An 18,265-nucleotide genomic window follows, 5' to 3' on the forward strand; every position below is an offset into this window, starting at 1 on the left:
TTTCCAGCGTGCATCAGGGAAATCAGAAGTCTTGACTGACGGTACCATGATGTGGTTATATATATGTGTGTGTGTGTCTCATCTCTTATCTTACACCAGATAGCTCCAGAGGCTAAATGAGCCCACTAAAACTATGCCAAAGTTGAACATAGATAATAATGGGTGTTTCTTGGCAAACAAATGGCCTGTGGATGTGTGTTTCCCTCATGCATGCATACGTGTGTGTACGTGAATGTTTGGACGTTTCCCGCCTGCCCGCAAATGTGTGTGTGTTGCTCTCCCGACGACGTATGTATGTATGTGTGTCATTTCTGTAATCCCAGTGTGTGTTGTGGTCTGTGGTCTAATTTCAGTGAGCACCCCTAATTCTCCTGATTTACTGCTGCTGCTACAATCACTCTCAATGGAACCCAATCACAAATCCGGGGACGGCCTGGCGGGCATGCAGAAAGAGGTGGCACTGCGCACTCTCATCCAGCGCACCGGATACCAGATACTACAGGTAGGCGGAGGCTGAGGAGACAGACAGGCAGACAGACAGACAGGCAGACAGCAGCACAGACAGACAGGCAGACAGACAGACAGCAGCACAGACAGACAGGCCGACAGACAGACAGATGGAAGTGTTATTTCAGGGGCTGAGCAGTGATGGGAAGAGGGCGCCTCCTTGTGGCGGGAGACAGACATGCCTGGGCCTGGATCTGAACGACTGTGTGGGAGGGCAGGTTGTGGGAGCTTCCCACACAGTCTGGGAGAACTGGTCGCTAATGAGTGCACCTTCCCAGTGTCGGGGGTAGTGGACACTGGGAAGGTGCAACAAAGCTGTGCGTGTTACAGGATACATGATGTGTCTGTGGGTATTATGTGTGTGTGGGTAGTGGTAGAAAACTTGCATGTCCTCTGAGAGGCAATTTGTTGTGCAGCACAGAGCATGTGTGTGTGTGTGTGTCTAGGAGAATGGTCAGCGGAGGTATGGAGGGCCTCCGCCAGGCTGGGAGGGCCCCCCCCCAGAGCGGGGGAGTGAGATCTTCGTGGGGAAGCTGCCCAGAGACCTGTTTGAGGACGAGCTGGTGCCCCTCTGTGAGAAGGTACATGACACACACCACAGAGAAACACATCCGCTTCTGGAAGTGTTTGATACAGTGAAAACTGTGTCAAACTGTACTCTTCTACATTTTGTATTGAGCAGATGCTTTTGGCCCTGTTCCAATCTGTTTGTTCTCTACCTCTCTCTCTCTCCCAGTTTGGGAAGATCTACGAGGTGAGGATGATGATGGACTTCAACGGCAACAACCGGGGCTACGCCTTCGTCACCTTCACCACCAAGCAGGAGGCCAAGACCGCCATGAAGCAGCTCAACAACCACGAGATCAGGTAGAGGGAGACAAGGAACCACCGGGAATTTACAAACGACTGCTCAACCAATGAACTACTTATAACCAACGAACTACTGTGAACTGACTCTCTGCTCGTCCTCTTCGTGTTCAGGAATGGTCGTCTGCTGGGCGTGTGCGCCAGCGTGGACAACTGCCGTCTGTTCGTGGGCGGGATCCCCAAGACCAAGAAAAGGGAGGAGATCCTGGCCGAGATGAGGAAGGTCACCGAGGGGGTCATGGAGGTCATTGTGTACCCAAGCGCCGCTGACAAGACCAAGAACCGTGGCTTTGCCTTTGTGGAGTACGATAGTCACCGTGCTGCAGCCATGGCCCGCAGGAAGCTGCTGCCAGGTACTGGCCAATCAGAGGCTTTGTTACTGAAACTGCTGCCAGGTACTGGCCAATCAGAGGTTTTGTTACTGAAACTGCTGCCAGGTACTGGCCAATCACAGACAACACCTGCAGAGGCAAAGATCATCAAAGTAACTGTTTGAAAAGGGCGTGAACAGCATTTGGATTCATGCAGAATTTGAATTTTACCGTAGTATGTTGGCTAATGGGTCTGACCAACTGCTTTATCAGTTGTGTTAAGCAACTTCCTGGTTGTGACTCCCTGGTCTCCGCCCCCCAGGCAGGATCCAGCTGTGGGGTCACGCCATCGCCGTGGACTGGGCGGAGCCAGAGGTGGAGGTGGACGAGGATACCATGGCGACGGTGAAGATCCTATACGTGAGGAACCTGATGCTGGCCACCACCGAAGAGACCATAGAGAAGGAGTTTAACAGCATCAAGCCAGGTAGGAGGACAGAGAGGTGGGGTGAGACACTGTGAGGCTGATGCGGGAGGTTTGGGGGAGTGTTCGAAGTGGTTATCTATTTTCTATTTCCTTGAATCACTGGAAATGTTTGTGTAATGATGATTGTGTGTGTGTGTGTGTGTGTGTGTGTGCAGGTGCAGTGGAGAGGGTGAAGAAGATCAGGGACTACGCCTTCGTCCATTTCACCCACAGAGAGGACGCCATCAACGCCATGACCGCCCTCAACGGCAAGGTCAGCTGACCCACCCGGGTCTGCGACCCTCTCAGAGTACCCCCCCCCCCTCTCGTCTGTAATCACCTCATGGTTAATACGTGATCTGTTTCGCTTTCCTCTTTCTCCCCACCCGTTCTCCCTCCTCCCCCCCTCCCGCATCTCGCCTGGCCCTCTCTCACACACCTCCATCCACCCATTTTCTATTCCTCCCCTTCTCCTTCCTCTCAACCCCCTTCCTTCAACACTCCCCTCTCACGCACCCTTCCCTCCTGCCCTCCCTTCTCCCCTTCTCTTGATCTCCCCTTTTCCCCACCCACCCACCTCCCTCTCCCACCCCTCTCCCCCACCTCCAGTTGGTGGACAGCTCTCCCATCGAGGTGACCCTGGCCAAGCCCGTGGACAAGGACAGCTACGTGCGCTACACGCGGGGGACGGGGGGCCGCGGGGGCCCCCTCCTCCAGGGGGAGTATGCCTACACGCTGGGCCAGGTGTATGACCCCACCGCCGCGTACCTCGGGGCGCCAGTCTTCTACGCCCCCCAGGCTTACGCCGCCCTCCCAAACCAGTTCCGCTTCCCCACTGCCAAGGGACACGTGGGGGGGCGCGGTCTGGTCCGGCCGCCTTCGATCAGAGGTGGGTGTAGGGGCTGGAGCTGTTCCCCTCTTCCTGTCTCAATGAGACATAGAGCATGCTGCTCTTTTCGAATGATGACAGCAAATCAGCGTCTCTGTGTCATAGTTGTGGTGTGAGTCGTTTCATTCATCCAAATTATTGTATGGGGCCAACATTTTGCGAGAATATTTTGCAATGCTTTGTGCAATATTCAAATTTGATCTTATCCTGCTAACTTGACTTCTTATTGTGTATGAATGCCTGTTCATTACTCTGTGTGGTAACTCCAGTAAAGTGATGTGCATTCTGTGCTGTAGTTTGAGACATGTATGATGTCAGTCAGTACAAAAACTGCCTTCCATGCCTGCATATTACAGTCCAACTACTTTAGCATTGTCAATCACAATGCTTAAATCCTTAATGACCTGATCTGATCAATGACACTCCATCAAATCACATCCCAAAGCCCCAAACGAGGGCAGCTGGTTAATGGTAACGCTAAAAAACAAACAATCACAGTCTGACGATCAATCAAAGATCCATCAGAAACCGACCAGGATCACCCCTCTGTACTGTGCCGGCCTGGACGATCACATGACCACTCTTGATTGCTTCTCCCAGTTGATTCCTGGTGATTTGATTGATCCGAATCCTTCTTGCGTTCCTAGACATTTACATGAATATACCTGTAGGGGCGGCCGGCGTGCGGGGCATGGGGGGGCGGGGCTACCTGGCCTACGCAGGCGTAGGGCGTGGCTGCGCCGGCTACCAGCTGAAGGCCGATAAGAGGCCGGACGACAAGCTGTTTGACCTGCTTCCTGGAATGGAGCTCACCCCCATGAACACAGTGGCCCTGAAACCTCCTGGGATGAAGCACGCTCCGCAGGTACACACACACACACACACGGCAAGACAGACACACGCCGAAAGACACACACACACACACAAAGTCACACAGAAAGATATATGCACAGATGGACACATGCACACATGGCAAGACGGACACACGCAGAAATACGCACGCACGTACAAAGACACACGCAGACAGAAACACGCGCACAGAACGACACGGAAACACACACACGCACACGCAGAAAGACACCCACACAGAAAGACAAGCCCACAGACAGACATGCCCACAGACAGACACGCCCACAGACAGACACGCCCACAGACAGACACGCCCACAGACAGACACACCCACAGACACGCACACAGACAGACACGCCCACATACAGACACGCCCACAGACAGACACGCCCACAGACAGACATGCCCACAGACAGACACGCCCACAGACAGACACGCACGCAGACAGACACGCACGCAGACAGACACGCCCACAGACAGACACGCACGCAGACAGACACGCACACAGCGACACACCGACACACCTTCAGGGTTGACCTTCCGAGTTTGTGTGTTCCAGATTCTGGAGGATGTTTGTCAGAAGAACAACTGGGGTCAGCCCGTCTACCAGCTCCACTCTGCTCTTGGACACGACCAGCGGCAGCTGTTCCTTTATAAGGTCACCATCCCAGCCCTCGCCACCCAGTACCCCAACGTGTAAGTTCAAACCAGCCTATCATCACACAGTATTGAAAAGTATCAATTCAAATGATCCTATCATCGCCCAGTGGTGGCTGGACTTTCTTTCTGAACCTCCTATCCTCACATTTGGTTTTGACGTACAAGAACAAGAAATAAATTATGTTTGATTACACTCGATGTAGCCATCCACATCTCCACCTTCATCTTCCTCCTTGTCTTCACACTCACCTCCTTCTTCACCTCCGTGTTCACCCTCATGGTCACCTTCCTCTCCCTCGCCGCTGCAGACACCCGTTCACCCCGTCCAAGCTGTGTGCGGCGGTGGACGAGGCCAAGGTCCACGCGGCCGAGCACGCCCTGCAGACCCTGGGGCTGCAGACAGAGGGCGCCGCAGAGGCCACCGCTGCGGCCGCAGCCGCAGCCGCCTTCTCAGGTATGTGAGGCTCCGCCCCTACCGGACGGTCAGCTGACTGACCATCGCGCTCACCTTCTCTACGGTCAGCCATCTTCCTGGTCAACTTCCCCTGAGCCCTGACCTCCTCTGGTGTGTCTGCCCCAGTAGGTTACGCCCTGGCCAGCCCCTCCGCCTCTGTTGTGGCCTCCCAGCTCAAACAGGCCGTGTCGCTGGGCCAGGATCTCACGGCCTACGCCACCTATGAAGGGTACCCTGCCTTCGCCGTGGCAACCCGAGGAGACGGCTACGGGGTGTTCTGAACCGACATTCTGGAAGCCCAGAACCCGGACGTCCGAACCTGAAACTTCATGCCGACCAGCGTTCCTTCCGAACTCTTTCTCTGACTGTGAAACAATGTGTCCTCTCTGTAGAATTGATCTGATTGTGAAAATGGATTTTGTAGTTGTTCTAGGGCCACTATTGGCTGTCGTAGAGTAGTACAGAAATCACATTTAATTCCAAAAGCATTGATTGGTTATTCTTTGGTCATTTTGAAAACGTTTTGTTTTTTTGTACTTTTGTTTTCTGAGAAAAGGATGTCTGCACATGGTGTTTACTTCTCTCAGTAACTTAACAGTCATGTTTTTTTTTTGTTGGTCTAAAACTTTTCTTTTGGTTCATGACGCTGTTTTTATTTTGGGGTCATGAGGGAGACGACAGGCCTACTCTGAGGTCAAACTCTGATAAACTGACTGATAAAAAACGCCTGAACACCTGGACTTTAATCCCCCAAAGTACTAGAAAAACACAAGTTCCATTCAAACAGACAAACAAACCACAATAATACAAAATCTAATCAAGTCAAGTCCAGATCATTTGTCTCTCTGGCCTCGTGGCCTTTTATTTCCTCAGTGAAGGACAGGAATGCAATTTCAACATTTCATTTTCATGAAAGGTGCCTTTGATGTTATTCTACCTATGCATGCCTCTAGATATAAACTAACTGTGCTGTAGTATCCTGTACACATGGATGTTGTTGGACTGTGTGCTTAGAAATGGAAATATATGCTAGATGTCGTAAAGGGCTTTTATTTTGTGTTGTTCCCATCTCTCAGTATTCACACTTTCAGACTAGTATTTGTCTCGATCTTTCATAACTTTTTGATATAATGCGTTCTTGATGTGCAGAATATAACCACCCCCACAAGGTGTGAACCTGACCTGACAGTTTTAAGACTACCTTTAACACACATGTTCTAACCTCTGTTTTAGAGGCCATGAAATATGAAATATTTATTTTCAAAAGGTTACGTTTGTCCATTTGAGACAGTGTCCTCTAACATGTTGTAGGCGATTGACCATCTTGGCTACAGACATAGTGTCATTTTCTGAGAGTTAAGTTATTTTTCTTGGGCCTAAACTTTTTACCTTGTGTGTCTTACACCTTACTCCCTTCACCCTATGCCCTACGCCCTAAACCCCACATCCTAAATCTTGCAACCTAGGTCCTAAACCCTACAACCTACACCCTACACCCTACGCCCTGCTCCCTTGCTTCTGGGCATGCACATCCGTAGGGCTGTGAGACTCTTGTCAGCACACCAGACAACACTATGTTAAAATGCCTAAGCAGTGACAGTATTAAAAGTGTGTGTAGCACTTAAAACCTATTTTTATACCATAAATCAAACACTATTTGTCTATTGTTTTTGGATATTTTCAAATTCTCTGTACTTCAATAATTGATCGGAAAACATGTAAACCAAATCGTAAAGGGACTGAATAATCAGGCAATATGGAGGAAAGTGGGAGATACTTTGGAGAGAACAGGTAATGTGGTGACTGCTTTGGGTGATTCTGAGGTGTCTTGTGTGATCATTGTTATGGGTAAATAAACAATACGCATTTCAAAACTTGGCTTCTGTTTATTACATCTTCATTGTAATCAAACGTATTTGTCATATATACAACCTCATTGGAAAACACTTACAGTCAGGTCAAATGTCATTGTTTAAGTTCAATCATATTCAAACATTAATCAACCTGACACCATCCCGTTTCAACACATCTCAGACAGCAGAACAAACTGGTTCATTCAGAATTCATAGTCATTCGCTGCTCTGAGATCCGTCATATTAAGGTATTGTAAAAATGTCACAAATAATGTTTTTTTATGTTTCAATCCAAAGTGACATGCAGGGGGAATTTGAACCTGCAACTTCTCGTGTGACAGTAAAACCGTCTACGACTGAACCATTCCAACAGTAATAGTCATTGACTGATCTGGGGTCAGACATACCACCAAGTCTTTTGGGAGATCCTGAAAATGTCAGAGGTTCCCTCATAAGGAGTGATGGTCGTTATGAATCCCTTCCTCTCCTTGAAGTGTCCAAAATGGCGGATCCTGTAGGAGCCTGTCTGAGCAGAGCGAGGGATGTGCCACTCCACCGTGGTGTTGCTATGCTGGTCGGCTCCCTTCAACCAGTAGAACCTGGGGGAGAGGAGAGGAGAGAAGTCAGGAAAACATCTGAAATTGCAGACGTACACACCCTCACCCTTCCCCACCCTCACTTCTCCTCACCTTTCCCCTCCCTCACCCCCTCCCTGACCCCCTCCCTCACCCCCTCCCAACCCCCTCCCTCACCCCCTCCCTCAACCCCTCCCACACCCCCTCCCACACCCCCTCCCTCACCCCCTCCCTCAACTCCTCACACACCCCGCTCCCCTTTGAAGTGGCGGTCCGGTGTCTGTTGACAGAGCAGATCAGAGGGCAGTGACCTCATCCAGGGGTGTTTATCTAGCCTCCCTCTTCTCTGGCCCAGTTCACCTATCATGCAATGTCAGGACATGTACAACTACACTGCCCCCCTCTACCTGCCTTGACCTGCTGAAGAGCGCACAGTATCGGACAGGCTTAAGCAACCCAGAAGAATCTCCACTAAGACCTCCGATGTTGCCATCTTGTTAACATCAATCCAATCCTCTGAGATCGACTCAAGCATCAGAGCAGAGGAGTTATGTTGTTTATACATAGTCCAGACCGAACATAACAATGCTGATCTCATTGGGGAGGCCTAACTTTGATTGGACAACGTTGAACTTTCTGAAACCACCCCTCAACAAACCTGACCTGCCCCATCTCGGACCGCCTTGGGATTTGCAAACCTGGTATTCACACACGAAAAGAGCTGACGAAACACAATCGTTTCTAAATCACCAAAATCCCATTGAGGTTGCCTTTATTATCAACAGAGGGTGGATTGTCGTAAAGGCGCAGTAATCTTTCTTCCTCATAACGTTCTATAATCTCCAGAGACATCGACATAATGTTGCTGAGTGCTCGGCTGGGTGAGGTTGGATAATCCTCTAAGATGCCGAGTGGTATTCTGCTCCTTGTCTGATTGAGCCACAGGTGTACTCCGACCTATCAACACCCTTGCCAGATAACTCTAAGCACTGGACCAATCAAAGACAGCCTTGCTCTCTCAATGATTATAGTGTCCAACTAAGCATGCACCAATGAAATTGATCAAAACTGATTGTATTGATTGCACTGTCAGAAGTTTCTGAACTCTAGTACTCTATTGTAATGTAGTTTGGTAAGACTAGTACCGGTTATAATCATCGTCCAATCAGGGTCTAGCTTTACCTTGTTTCCCAAGATGCATCTGTGTGAACTACTTCCCAACTGGAAGTTTTGTTGTGGAACTTCTCAACAGTGATGAAGGTCTTGTCTCTCTGAAACAGAGACATTAAATATACGGTATGTACGTATATTTACATAAATGTGTATATAATTTGCTAATCTGGAAGTAAATTAGGGATGGTTAGTAACAGAGTCTTACGATGTCTCCTGAGTGTCGAGGGTTTCCAGCTACAAATGTGACAGAGACAATGTCGCCCTGTTGAATCCCAACAGAAAAACACACACAATATGGATGAACATTTTGAGACTGATTTAGATTTAGGTGATGATGAGTCACACCCACATGTAAAGAGAGTGAGTTTGTCTTGGGAGGGGAGGGGCTACAGGTAGGAATATACATTTTGATCGTGATACTTTTCCATACTGATACTGGCATTGATATTGAGAACGATACCAATACCAATACTGATATTGATAAAGATTCTGATACAAATCTTGATATTTCTCCTGATATTGATGCAGACAGTGGCTCACCAGTGTGTAGAAGGGGTTCACCTGCTCCAGGACCTCTCCGAACGAGGTGTTGACGGGCTTCCTGTCCACGCCTGCAGCAGGAAGCAGGTTGAACAGCGGACTGCCTGTGAACAACGGGGGTTCGGGACCAACAGGGAGGTTCTCCTCTATGCCCTGAACACAGAACCTCAGGGTCAGGCTTGGGAAGCAGCCATCTCACTGTGTAATGTGATGTTATGTTCTGTCATGTCATGTATTGCTTTCATCCAAAGTGATGTACAGGGAGGAATAAAAGAAAGTAGGGATTTGAACCTGGCAATCAAATACTTATCCATCCCCATTCAGAGATGAAAATCTAAATCATAAAATATAGATAAGGTAAGTATTTCCGTATTAAATTGAGGACCAGGTTTAAACAGACAGTTGACTCTATTGTATAGACTGTGTTTCCGCAAACACAGTATCCCATGCTACAGTGGAGCAGTCAGCCAGCCTGACAGGAAGTGAGGTAGAGGGCTCCAAGCCTGACCAGGCACACCTCTGCGATGGCTCTGGCCAGTCCTCTGAACTTCTGCACGTAGGCCGACAGTGTGTGAGGGCCGAAGATGGTGGATGCTCCCTCGTAGCGCTGAATCTGCAGACAGAACACTGTTACTCCCCAGGGAGCTATAGAAGGGTTGGGGTTAGGGCACTCCAAAGAGAATGGAAACTAGGAGAAGACATTGTGATAGCTAATTCCCATGCATAATTTTATTCTGGCCAGAAATAAGGCTCCAAATAGAACTGTACAGCACACAAAAGAGTTCCTAACGGAGGTTTTGCTTCATTACATGTTTAGTAATGGTTCCATGAAGCATCACCTTTAATAAGAGTAGAAATGGTTTTTCGAATGATTCTACACAGGGGATACCTTCCTGAGAGAAATAAGTCCATAAAATATACTAAAGGTAATAAGAAAAGTAGATGCTAGCCTAGGGATCTAACGGCATCAAAGTAGAGCTGGTTTGATGACTGCGATGAAGCAGTGAGTCCATGTTTGTCTACAAGCCTACCTGGTACTCTTCGTAGGTGGTGATGTAGTGGGTGTAGATGTTGCTGAGGCCAGCTAGGACCACCTCTGCGTCCTTGAACGACCCCTGCGACTGCAGCTCCTACACACACACACAAAAAGAGACAGAATCAAAATACTGTATTCACTGTGTGCTAGTGCGTGCAAGCGTGAATGTCTGTGTGGGTGGGTGTGTGTGTGTATTTGATCCTCACCTGTTTCACGGCCTCTCGTATCCGTCTGCCTGACATGGTGCTGGATAAGAAAACAGTTTGATCATGAGAGCTCTCTGGTTCTGTGGTTGAGTACTTTGCAGCACCACTTCTTCTATGGTCACACGTTTCTGTACTTAACGCGTCCAGACTCACGTCATCTCCCCTGGTATGGCGACAACGGCCAGCGGTCCGATGGTGATCATCTGGACATCAACGATCTGAGGGTGCCAAGGGAGGGGCCAGTTCATCTGTAGAGCAAAGCATGATGGGAAGGTAAGAGGTATGACAGCAATGACAGAAGTTAAAGGTGGACATATAAACACACAAACACACACACAGTTGTCCCTACCTCCCCTGTGTTGAACAGGATGGGTTTGGGCCAGTGGCAGTCTTGTGTTTCATTGGAGGGAGGCCCGAGCAAAGAATCTCTGATCCCGTCCCAAAACGGGTCTCCCTCTACAGCTCCTGTATGGACACACACACAGACACACACATACATACGCATCCACACAAGCAAATAAACACACGCACACACACACACAAGATGATAAAAAAAAACGCACACACAAACACACACACACTCACACTCGGATAAGGACTAGGAACCTTGAGACTTACGACACCTGGCACAGTCAGAACGCTGAGCCAACGCTACCCAAGGTCACTGAACCACCTCTGTTACACTGACCCTGGGTGAAGTTGAGGTCTCCTCCCCCGTCGGTGGTTCCTGCAGCAAAGCTGTGTCCCAGGGCGGGCTTGCAGGTCCTGGCCTGTGAGGACAGAGGAGACAGCTCAGAGGTACCTCTGAACACTCTGGGCTGCTGTTGAACTTGAGCTTTCTGTTTCATTATCGTTCTGAACGCTTTGCTGTCTGCATGCTGTGGTGTTGACGTAACGGTTGACTGGGTTTGAATGTTTGAATATTTGTGTTCTTGTACCTATGACGATTTCATTTCATTGCGGGGATTAGTAAAGTCAACTAACAAACTGACCTCTCCACCACACACTCCAATCAACAAAGTCCATGTGTTTCGACACTTTGGTATAGCGGCTCCTAAAAGTGAGAAATATGTCCATGTAGAACTGTGTGGAATCTAGGGATTTCCGGGAAAATTTGCTCAATCTGTCTAATCTAATATAATCCCATGTAAAACTTAATCTAATCTTAATCCAATTTAAGGAGCCAGATTAAGGAGAACAGGGTAGGAAGAGATGTGGTCTGATGTTTCAGTTCTTGTCTCCAGCAATCAGTTTGGTGTTGCTTATGCAAGACCCACCACCAGTCAAGGTGTCTGCTGATAAGATAGAGGTTGATAAATTAGCAGGAAGGGTGTGGGGTCAGAGGAACAGGATATCCAAAGGTTATTCAGGCCTGCTGGACTAATAATTATCCTTGAACTCCCCTGAACCATGCGGACTCTGGTTCTCCCTACCTGAGCCATGGAGACAGACAGGGAGATAGAGCTATGAAGTAATTCCCCAGAGCTATCCCAGTGTTGTGATTGGTCCGTGGTGCGGCGGTACTGACTGTGATTGGTCCGTGGTGGGGCGGTACTGACCGTGTGTGTGGCGTTGATCTGGACAGTGACGTCCGTCATGTTGACCCACTGGTGGGCAGCATGGATGAAGCCTCGCAGCTCCTGATCTGCCTTACTGTAGAGGTCCTGCAGGGGGCAGTCACACACACGTTTACACATGCAGGCACACACACACACACACATAAACAAGGTATAAATTAGTTTGTGTGTGTGTGTGTGTGTACATGTGTGTGTATGTGTGTTTGCGTGTGGGCTCCTACCTTGGCCTTTTTGTAGATGTTCTCTCCTATGATCCGGGTGCTTTCAAACATGTCTCCTCCAGGTCCCGCTGATAAACACACCTTAGTCTGAAGACAAACAACACGGTCAAGCTGTCGCACAGTCTAGTGTGTGTGAAAGAGTGCATGTGGGGACAGACCGCTCTGTGGTAGAGCATTTCACAGCTCATCATGAGGTTGCAGGTTCAAATCTCCCTTGTACATCGCTTTGGATGAAAATGTCTGCAAAATGAATATGTTATCTATGTATATGTGTGAAATTGCGTGTATGTGGTTGCCAGTGTGTTATTGAATGACATTGTGTGTGTGAATGACACGGATTGTGTATGCGGTTGTGTGTGTGTGAGTGTCACTGTGTGTGTGTGAGGTACACACCCCTCCAACAGGACAGGAGCTGTTGAGGTAGTCACATGCCTCTCCAGTGTTCACACAGATTGGCCCTCTGATGTTTGGAGACACGTCGCCAAGGTTACTAGAGGAGAACCCTGCCACAAATGGTCCCTGGACAGGAGACATAATCACTGATGTAGCAGAGGTGCTTTGAGGACTCGGGCCTTGTGGTAGTTACCCATGCTGACCCTTTCAGACAGGCCCAGGTTCAATCCCCAGTCACGTTAAAGCAACTCTATTTAAAGTTTCTCTTCTCAGTAAAAACATATTTTCTACTTCTCCTCTCAGTTAAAACCTCTTTTCTAAACAGACCCAAAATTTGAATTGACTTGTATCTCACTATTCATTCTTATCAAAGGCAATTTCAGCAGGAGTTCTTCAAGCTTTTAATTATCTATGGTTAAAGTTCATTTCTCCTGTGACTATACTGCAACGGAACAGGTTTAATCAGCTTAAAGAACAGGACGCAGCGTTTTATATGATTTAATTAGTTAATCTTCCCTGGTTTATCACTCATACAGACTATGGGCAGGGGAGCACAGTCTCATTTAGACTGGCTTTACTGTTGATTAGAGCCAGTGCTCTGCTTTCCTCCATTCCTCCTGTTCTCTCCTCCCCTCCCCTTCTCTCCTCTTCTTTCCTTTCCTCTCTCCTCCCCTCCTCCTGTTCTCTCCTCTGGTCTCCTCTCCTCTCTCCCCCACCTCTCCTCTCACCCTGTCCTCACCTCTCCAGGTAGAGAACCGATGTTCTTATCCTGCTCCATGATGTAGGAGGCATATCCCATGTTGTCACTGCTCACCATGCGATTGGTCATGTTCATACTGACACCGTGGACAGCGAACCAGCTGCGAGTGGAAAGAGCGAGGGGGGGCGGGGTGTATGGAGAGTGTTAGCCCTTGGCAGGAACAAAGGCTTGTAACTCTGAAGGCAGGACTCGATTAACAACAGTGCTTTCATGCATGGAGGACTCTGTGAGTCGAGGCTATCTACCTGATCATGCCCATCCCGTCACCATCCAGATCTGTGAACTTCAGGACCACCACCTGCTTGTCTGTATTGGTGGTGTACCTGGGGGTGGGGAGACCCAACACTGATCAACACACAAGACTCATCAACACTGGTCTGCAAAACTGGTTCGTCAAAGCTTATATCTAGCTCAGTCTCAATTAATTATCAAATATGCATACCTGGGAGATCAAGAAAGGAAGGCAGAAAGGAAGGAGGGATGGAAGGGAGGGAGGGAGGGAGGGAGGGAGGGAGGGAGGGAGGGAGGGAGGGAGGGAGGGAGGGAGGGAGGGAGGGAGGGAGGGAGGGAGGGAGGGAAGGAAGGAAGGAGATGTACCTGCCCCTCTCCTCCTCTGGGTTGTTGAGGTAGGAGTGTGGGCTCCTGTTGCGACTGTTCTCCTCCAGTTCTCCTTTATTCATGAAGAGCCGCCCTGGCTTCATGTTCCTGTGAGCTATGTCCACACTCTGAAACGAGAGGACAGAGAGAGAGAGACATAGCTATACTCTGAGACGAGAGGACAGCGAGCGGGAGAGATGTCCATACTCTGAGACAAGGAGAGGAGGAGAGGGAGAGATGTCTGCACCCTGAGGCCGGGAAGGACAGAGACAGGAAGACATGTCTACACTCTCCTACTCAGGAGAGACAGGGGAGAAAACACTCAGACAGGAAATGACAACATACTGAGACATTCTTGACCTTCCTTCTGGATCATTGACTTGAACTGAATTAAAGGAGAGAACACAGGGAACCCTGACAGAGAAGAGTGGGAGGGGGGGGGATATACAGTACACAATGAAAGCTACGTCCATAGTCAGACACAGGACACCACAGTGAACACTTCTGCGAGGGGGAGGGAGATATGTGAGCTATGTCTAAACTCTGAGACAGTACGGGTACATAATGGGCCATAATGTACATCAGAGAGAGAGAGACAGAGGGGTGTGTGGAGGGAGTGCGGAGGAGGTAGCTATGCGAGCTATGTCCAGACTCTGAGAAAGAAAAGGCCAGAGGGGTCCCCGCCATACAACAGAGAGACACAGAGAGGGAAAGGGAGAGAAGTGAGAGCAGAGCATGAAGGGGCAGGAGAGGACACAAAGAAAGAGCAGCTGGCCCCAGCCTACTCGCTGGGCCAAAAGTTGGTATTCTGTGGACCACTTCAGATGCCTGGCTACTCATATGATCATCAGGCTTCCTAAAAATGTCACCAGAACTGAGCCCCTCTCACTGTTATCTCCACGGGAAGGCACCCATTACTCTTGTTTTTTTTGACTGGAGAGCGCATTTGGAGCTTCATCCTAATCCTTTGTGTCCTTCCATGCGAATGTGTGGGATGCTTCTGGGCAGTGTACCAGTATAATGTTTGCGTGCAATTGCGTGTGTTTGTGTACGCGTGCGTTTGTGAGAGAGTCTGTGTGTGTGTGTGTGTGTGTGTGTCTGTGTGTGTGTGTGTGTGTGTGTGTGTGTGTGTGTGTGTGTGAGAGAGAGAGAGAGAGAGAGAGATAGGAACCTTGACAATCCCGTTGACGATGGCCTGAGCTGAAGGTTTGATGTATCCTTTGCTGGTGATCATGAAGAGCGTGTACTGGAAGTATCCAGCCAGGCCAGAGTGTGTGTGTGTCCCGCTCATCACCACGTTGTCCTGTCTGTACAGGCTGCCGTACTTGACCTTTAGCTCGTTCAGCACCTGCAACACATCAGCATGTATCGGACAAACCCTGACGCTACAACGCAGGGATGGTGTCATACTCAAATGTGTGTCCGTGAGAGGAGGATACAGGCTGCATAACAGCCTTCGGCTAAAAGGCTAACACATTTACTTTATAACATAAGTGTAGTCCACCAACCGCCTCCATCGAACCACAGTCTAGTGATACATGTACAGTATGTGTATCTATTTCTAGGGATTCAAACCTCCAGACTTTGGTTCTATAAGCCATGGGGCAACGAGACACTGTGGCCCCCGAACCGCCTCTGTTACCTCCAGCCTCAGCCTCTGGGACACCATGCCGATGTCTGCCGTGATGAAGACCACCCTCTTCCTCCCGTCGTCAACGATGAAGGCTCTGCTGTACAGGCGGGTGTGGATGCCCCCCGCTGTCTGGTCAAGAGTGGCATAGCCCATCTACCACACACACACACACACACACACACACAAACACACACTGCTTTGGCCTCCTTTTCTTGTCTCCCATTTCATCGACGATCACGTCATAAACCTTATCACAGATGGCTTGGTTTATCTCTGTCTCTCTCTATCTGTCTATCCATGTCTTTATCACACCCATCTCCACCACACCCCAAGACAGATTGTAGAAAAGGCTTTGGAGGTCATGGTGAATTCTGTTCTGATCTTGGCTTTCAAAACACATTTCATATTAGTTCAGAGTATTGTGATGACCAGGAGTAGTAGTGCAGTTTGGGTCCCATTCTATGTTGTTCTTCACTCATCACACTTTACTAATCCATACTGCGTGTTAGCACTCTCAAATATGAGAATGCTGCATAAATCTGGAGTCCATGAAGGGAAACCAAAGCAACACACAAAAAGGCACATAGTAAGTGCAGGAGATAATCCAGGAACTAAAGAGCACCGTTGTATCAGTGATCGGCGCCAAGGAACAGTTTGTGTTTTACAAGACAAGATACAATAACACCATCATATCTCCTGCAACAGCTGTAATAAAGCCTCTATGTCATGATAACCTCTGACTCAATGGTACTTAAGAAAGATTTGTTGGATCAAATGTTAATTTATTTCCTCCAGGAACGCAATGACACTTATTGAGGGACTCGCTGCACTTGTTGGTTAGTTGTAACTGATTTAACTGCTTGTACTCGCTGTGAATTACATTATTGCTTTCCTCCAGGTGCATTCTAGCACTTTCAAGGATCATGTCGTTTAATTGTCATTTGTTTAACTACATGCTCTTCTGGTTCTACCCATTGGCACTTATTTGCTTTTCACAGTGTATGCTCCATGTTTTGGCTACCCGCATTGTTTTGGGGGCTATCTCGTTGTTTATGATCATTGACCTATGCACCTTTCATAAAGCTCTTTCTTGACAGTCGCTTTGGATAAAAGCATCTGCTAAATGAATAAATGTAAATGAGTTCTGCGGGGGAAGTGTGTGTGGGGAGGGAGGAGGGAGGTCACTGACCAGGGGGATGTGTCTGTGTGTGTGTGTGTGTGTGTGTGTGGGGGGAGGGGGGGGAGGTCACTCACCAGGGGGATGTCAGCGGGGGGGCCAGTGCAGTCTGCCCTTCCCACCCCAATCAGGTAGGGGCTCTCCTGGGGCGGGGCGCTGGGGGGGACTGTCACCTCTGGATCCTCTGGTGGGCAGACACAGCAGCATCAGCCAGCACTCTGCGGTGCTTGAGCACTGTATACCACTGTGTGTGTGTGTGCGTGTGCGTGTGAGAGTGTGTATGTGCGTGTGTGTGCACGTTACATGGCGAGACAAATCCTTTACTTGATCGGTCGTTCCAGCCCGTTGCCATGACGGCGATCAAACCCACGGACACTCCGGTCATGATGATGAAGAGGACCGCCAGGGTGGCCTCCAGCCTGGTCAGCCGGCAGCTGCCCCTCTTCACAGACATGGTCTTGGCTCTGACCGCAGCACTACCACAACATGACCGCAACCACAAAACAAGCACACACCGTAGTGTATCGTCGTCCACTGTTAGTGTAGTATAGTTTAACGTACTATAGCATACTATCGTTTATTTGATTTATGGTACATTTAATGTCAGAATTCAAGTACACTGCAAATTGTTCTGTGCTTGTTCTGGAAATATATTTTTTATCTTGTTTGAAAAATGATTTACTAGTTTCTATCTTTTAATTTCTGGTATATTCTTAAGCCTACTTATCTCTACACTGGAACCAACTTATTTTAAGATATCTTGTCGAGTAAAATTATCTTGCTGCATGGACAGATAATTTCACTAGTATTAAGTCCTTTTCTCTTCAAATTTAGTGATTATTTCTTGTAATTTAGCAGACCTTATTTGCAGTGTATTCAACCACAATTTCTTCCAAGTAAGGCAAAGCAGAACAGTTCAATACTTACATGCAGTTCAACTCCTGGAGGGACGATCCTTGCTGTCCAGCAGGCAAGTCTTACTTCCAGTTGGCTTTTACTGAACAAGGGTAGGGAAGAGTCTGAACAATGTTTTACTGCCCTGTTTGAAAACAGCCTTGCTGTGCTGTACAAGCATAATCACGTACAAGGGTTCCCTTACATAACTAATGGGTATCACTTCAGTGTATCTGTTATTCCAAAGGTTGTATTATATTGTATGGAGGTGCAGAGAATAACTGGAAGGAAAAATGGTAGTAACCTGTAATTCTGCTGATTCATGCATAGGTACCTGTCAAAGGTTTGTAAACACCTAGACTTGTATCATTTTTGAGAGACTTGTTTTTCATTGTGTTTAATGCATGAATTGAGCCTACATGTATATGACTTAGAATGTTCTTCAAAAATTCGAGTACATAGGTGACAGTTTGAAGAAAAGTAAGCTTTTGTACCAATATCTGTACATCCTGGTCAAAGTAAATCTTCAAACCATAATCATTCCTATGTATGTGTTTGTAAGCAAGCAAAAAGTAACTGACATTTTTTGGGGGAACCTTAAGACAAATAAATAGCATGTAATAATTA

General features: G+C 48.3%; 2 protein-coding genes across 5 annotated transcripts in view; one reads left to right on the forward strand and one right to left on the reverse strand.

Annotated features, from left to right (window-relative positions):
- a1cf (apobec1 complementation factor) overlaps nt 1-6,881 on the forward strand; it is a 10,583-nt gene extending 3,702 nt beyond the window's left edge. Inside the window, exons 2-12 of one of the 4 annotated variants that reach the window (XM_062474692.1) lie at nt 354-502; nt 954-1,088; nt 1,244-1,374; nt 1,489-1,727; nt 2,008-2,172; nt 2,328-2,425; nt 2,761-3,040; nt 3,688-3,905; nt 4,449-4,585; nt 4,858-5,003; nt 5,130-6,881. In XM_062474692.1, coding sequence (XP_062330676.1) covers nt 404-502; nt 954-1,088; nt 1,244-1,374; nt 1,489-1,727; nt 2,008-2,172; nt 2,328-2,425; nt 2,761-3,040; nt 3,688-3,905; nt 4,449-4,585; nt 4,858-5,003; nt 5,130-5,284 — 1,803 coding nt within the window. In that variant the 5' untranslated portion in view covers nt 354-403 and the 3' untranslated portion in view covers nt 5,285-6,881. The remainder of the gene's footprint in view (nt 1-353; nt 503-953; nt 1,089-1,243; nt 1,375-1,488; nt 1,728-2,007; nt 2,173-2,327; nt 2,426-2,760; nt 3,041-3,687; nt 3,906-4,448; nt 4,586-4,857; nt 5,004-5,129) is intronic. The other 3 variants (XM_062474693.1, XM_062474694.1, XM_062474695.1) reach the window with 3 other exon arrangements.
- Nucleotides 6,870-17,706, reverse strand: asah2 (N-acylsphingosine amidohydrolase 2). The gene is made up of 21 exons (XM_062474691.1): nt 17,672-17,706; nt 17,069-17,220; nt 16,822-16,928; nt 15,577-15,720; nt 15,106-15,282; nt 13,935-14,062; nt 13,583-13,660; nt 13,317-13,437; nt 12,578-12,703; nt 12,185-12,271; nt 11,946-12,050; nt 11,075-11,156; nt 10,736-10,851; nt 10,540-10,634; nt 10,387-10,426; nt 10,176-10,274; nt 9,662-9,757; nt 9,145-9,297; nt 8,810-8,866; nt 8,614-8,702; nt 6,870-7,455 (listed from the first exon to the last, which is right to left on the reverse strand). Exons 2-21 carry the CDS (start codon nt 17,196-17,198, stop codon nt 7,254-7,256), a joined length of 2,232 nt encoding a protein of 743 aa, XP_062330675.1. The 5' UTR covers nt 17,199-17,220; nt 17,672-17,706; the 3' UTR covers nt 6,870-7,253.
- Between the last annotated feature and the right edge of the window lie 559 nt (nt 17,707-18,265).

The sequence above is a fragment of the Osmerus eperlanus genome, chromosome 12, assembly GCF_963692335.1.
Source record: "Osmerus eperlanus chromosome 12, fOsmEpe2.1, whole genome shotgun sequence".
NCBI lineage: Eukaryota > Metazoa > Chordata > Actinopteri > Osmeriformes > Osmeridae > Osmerus > Osmerus eperlanus.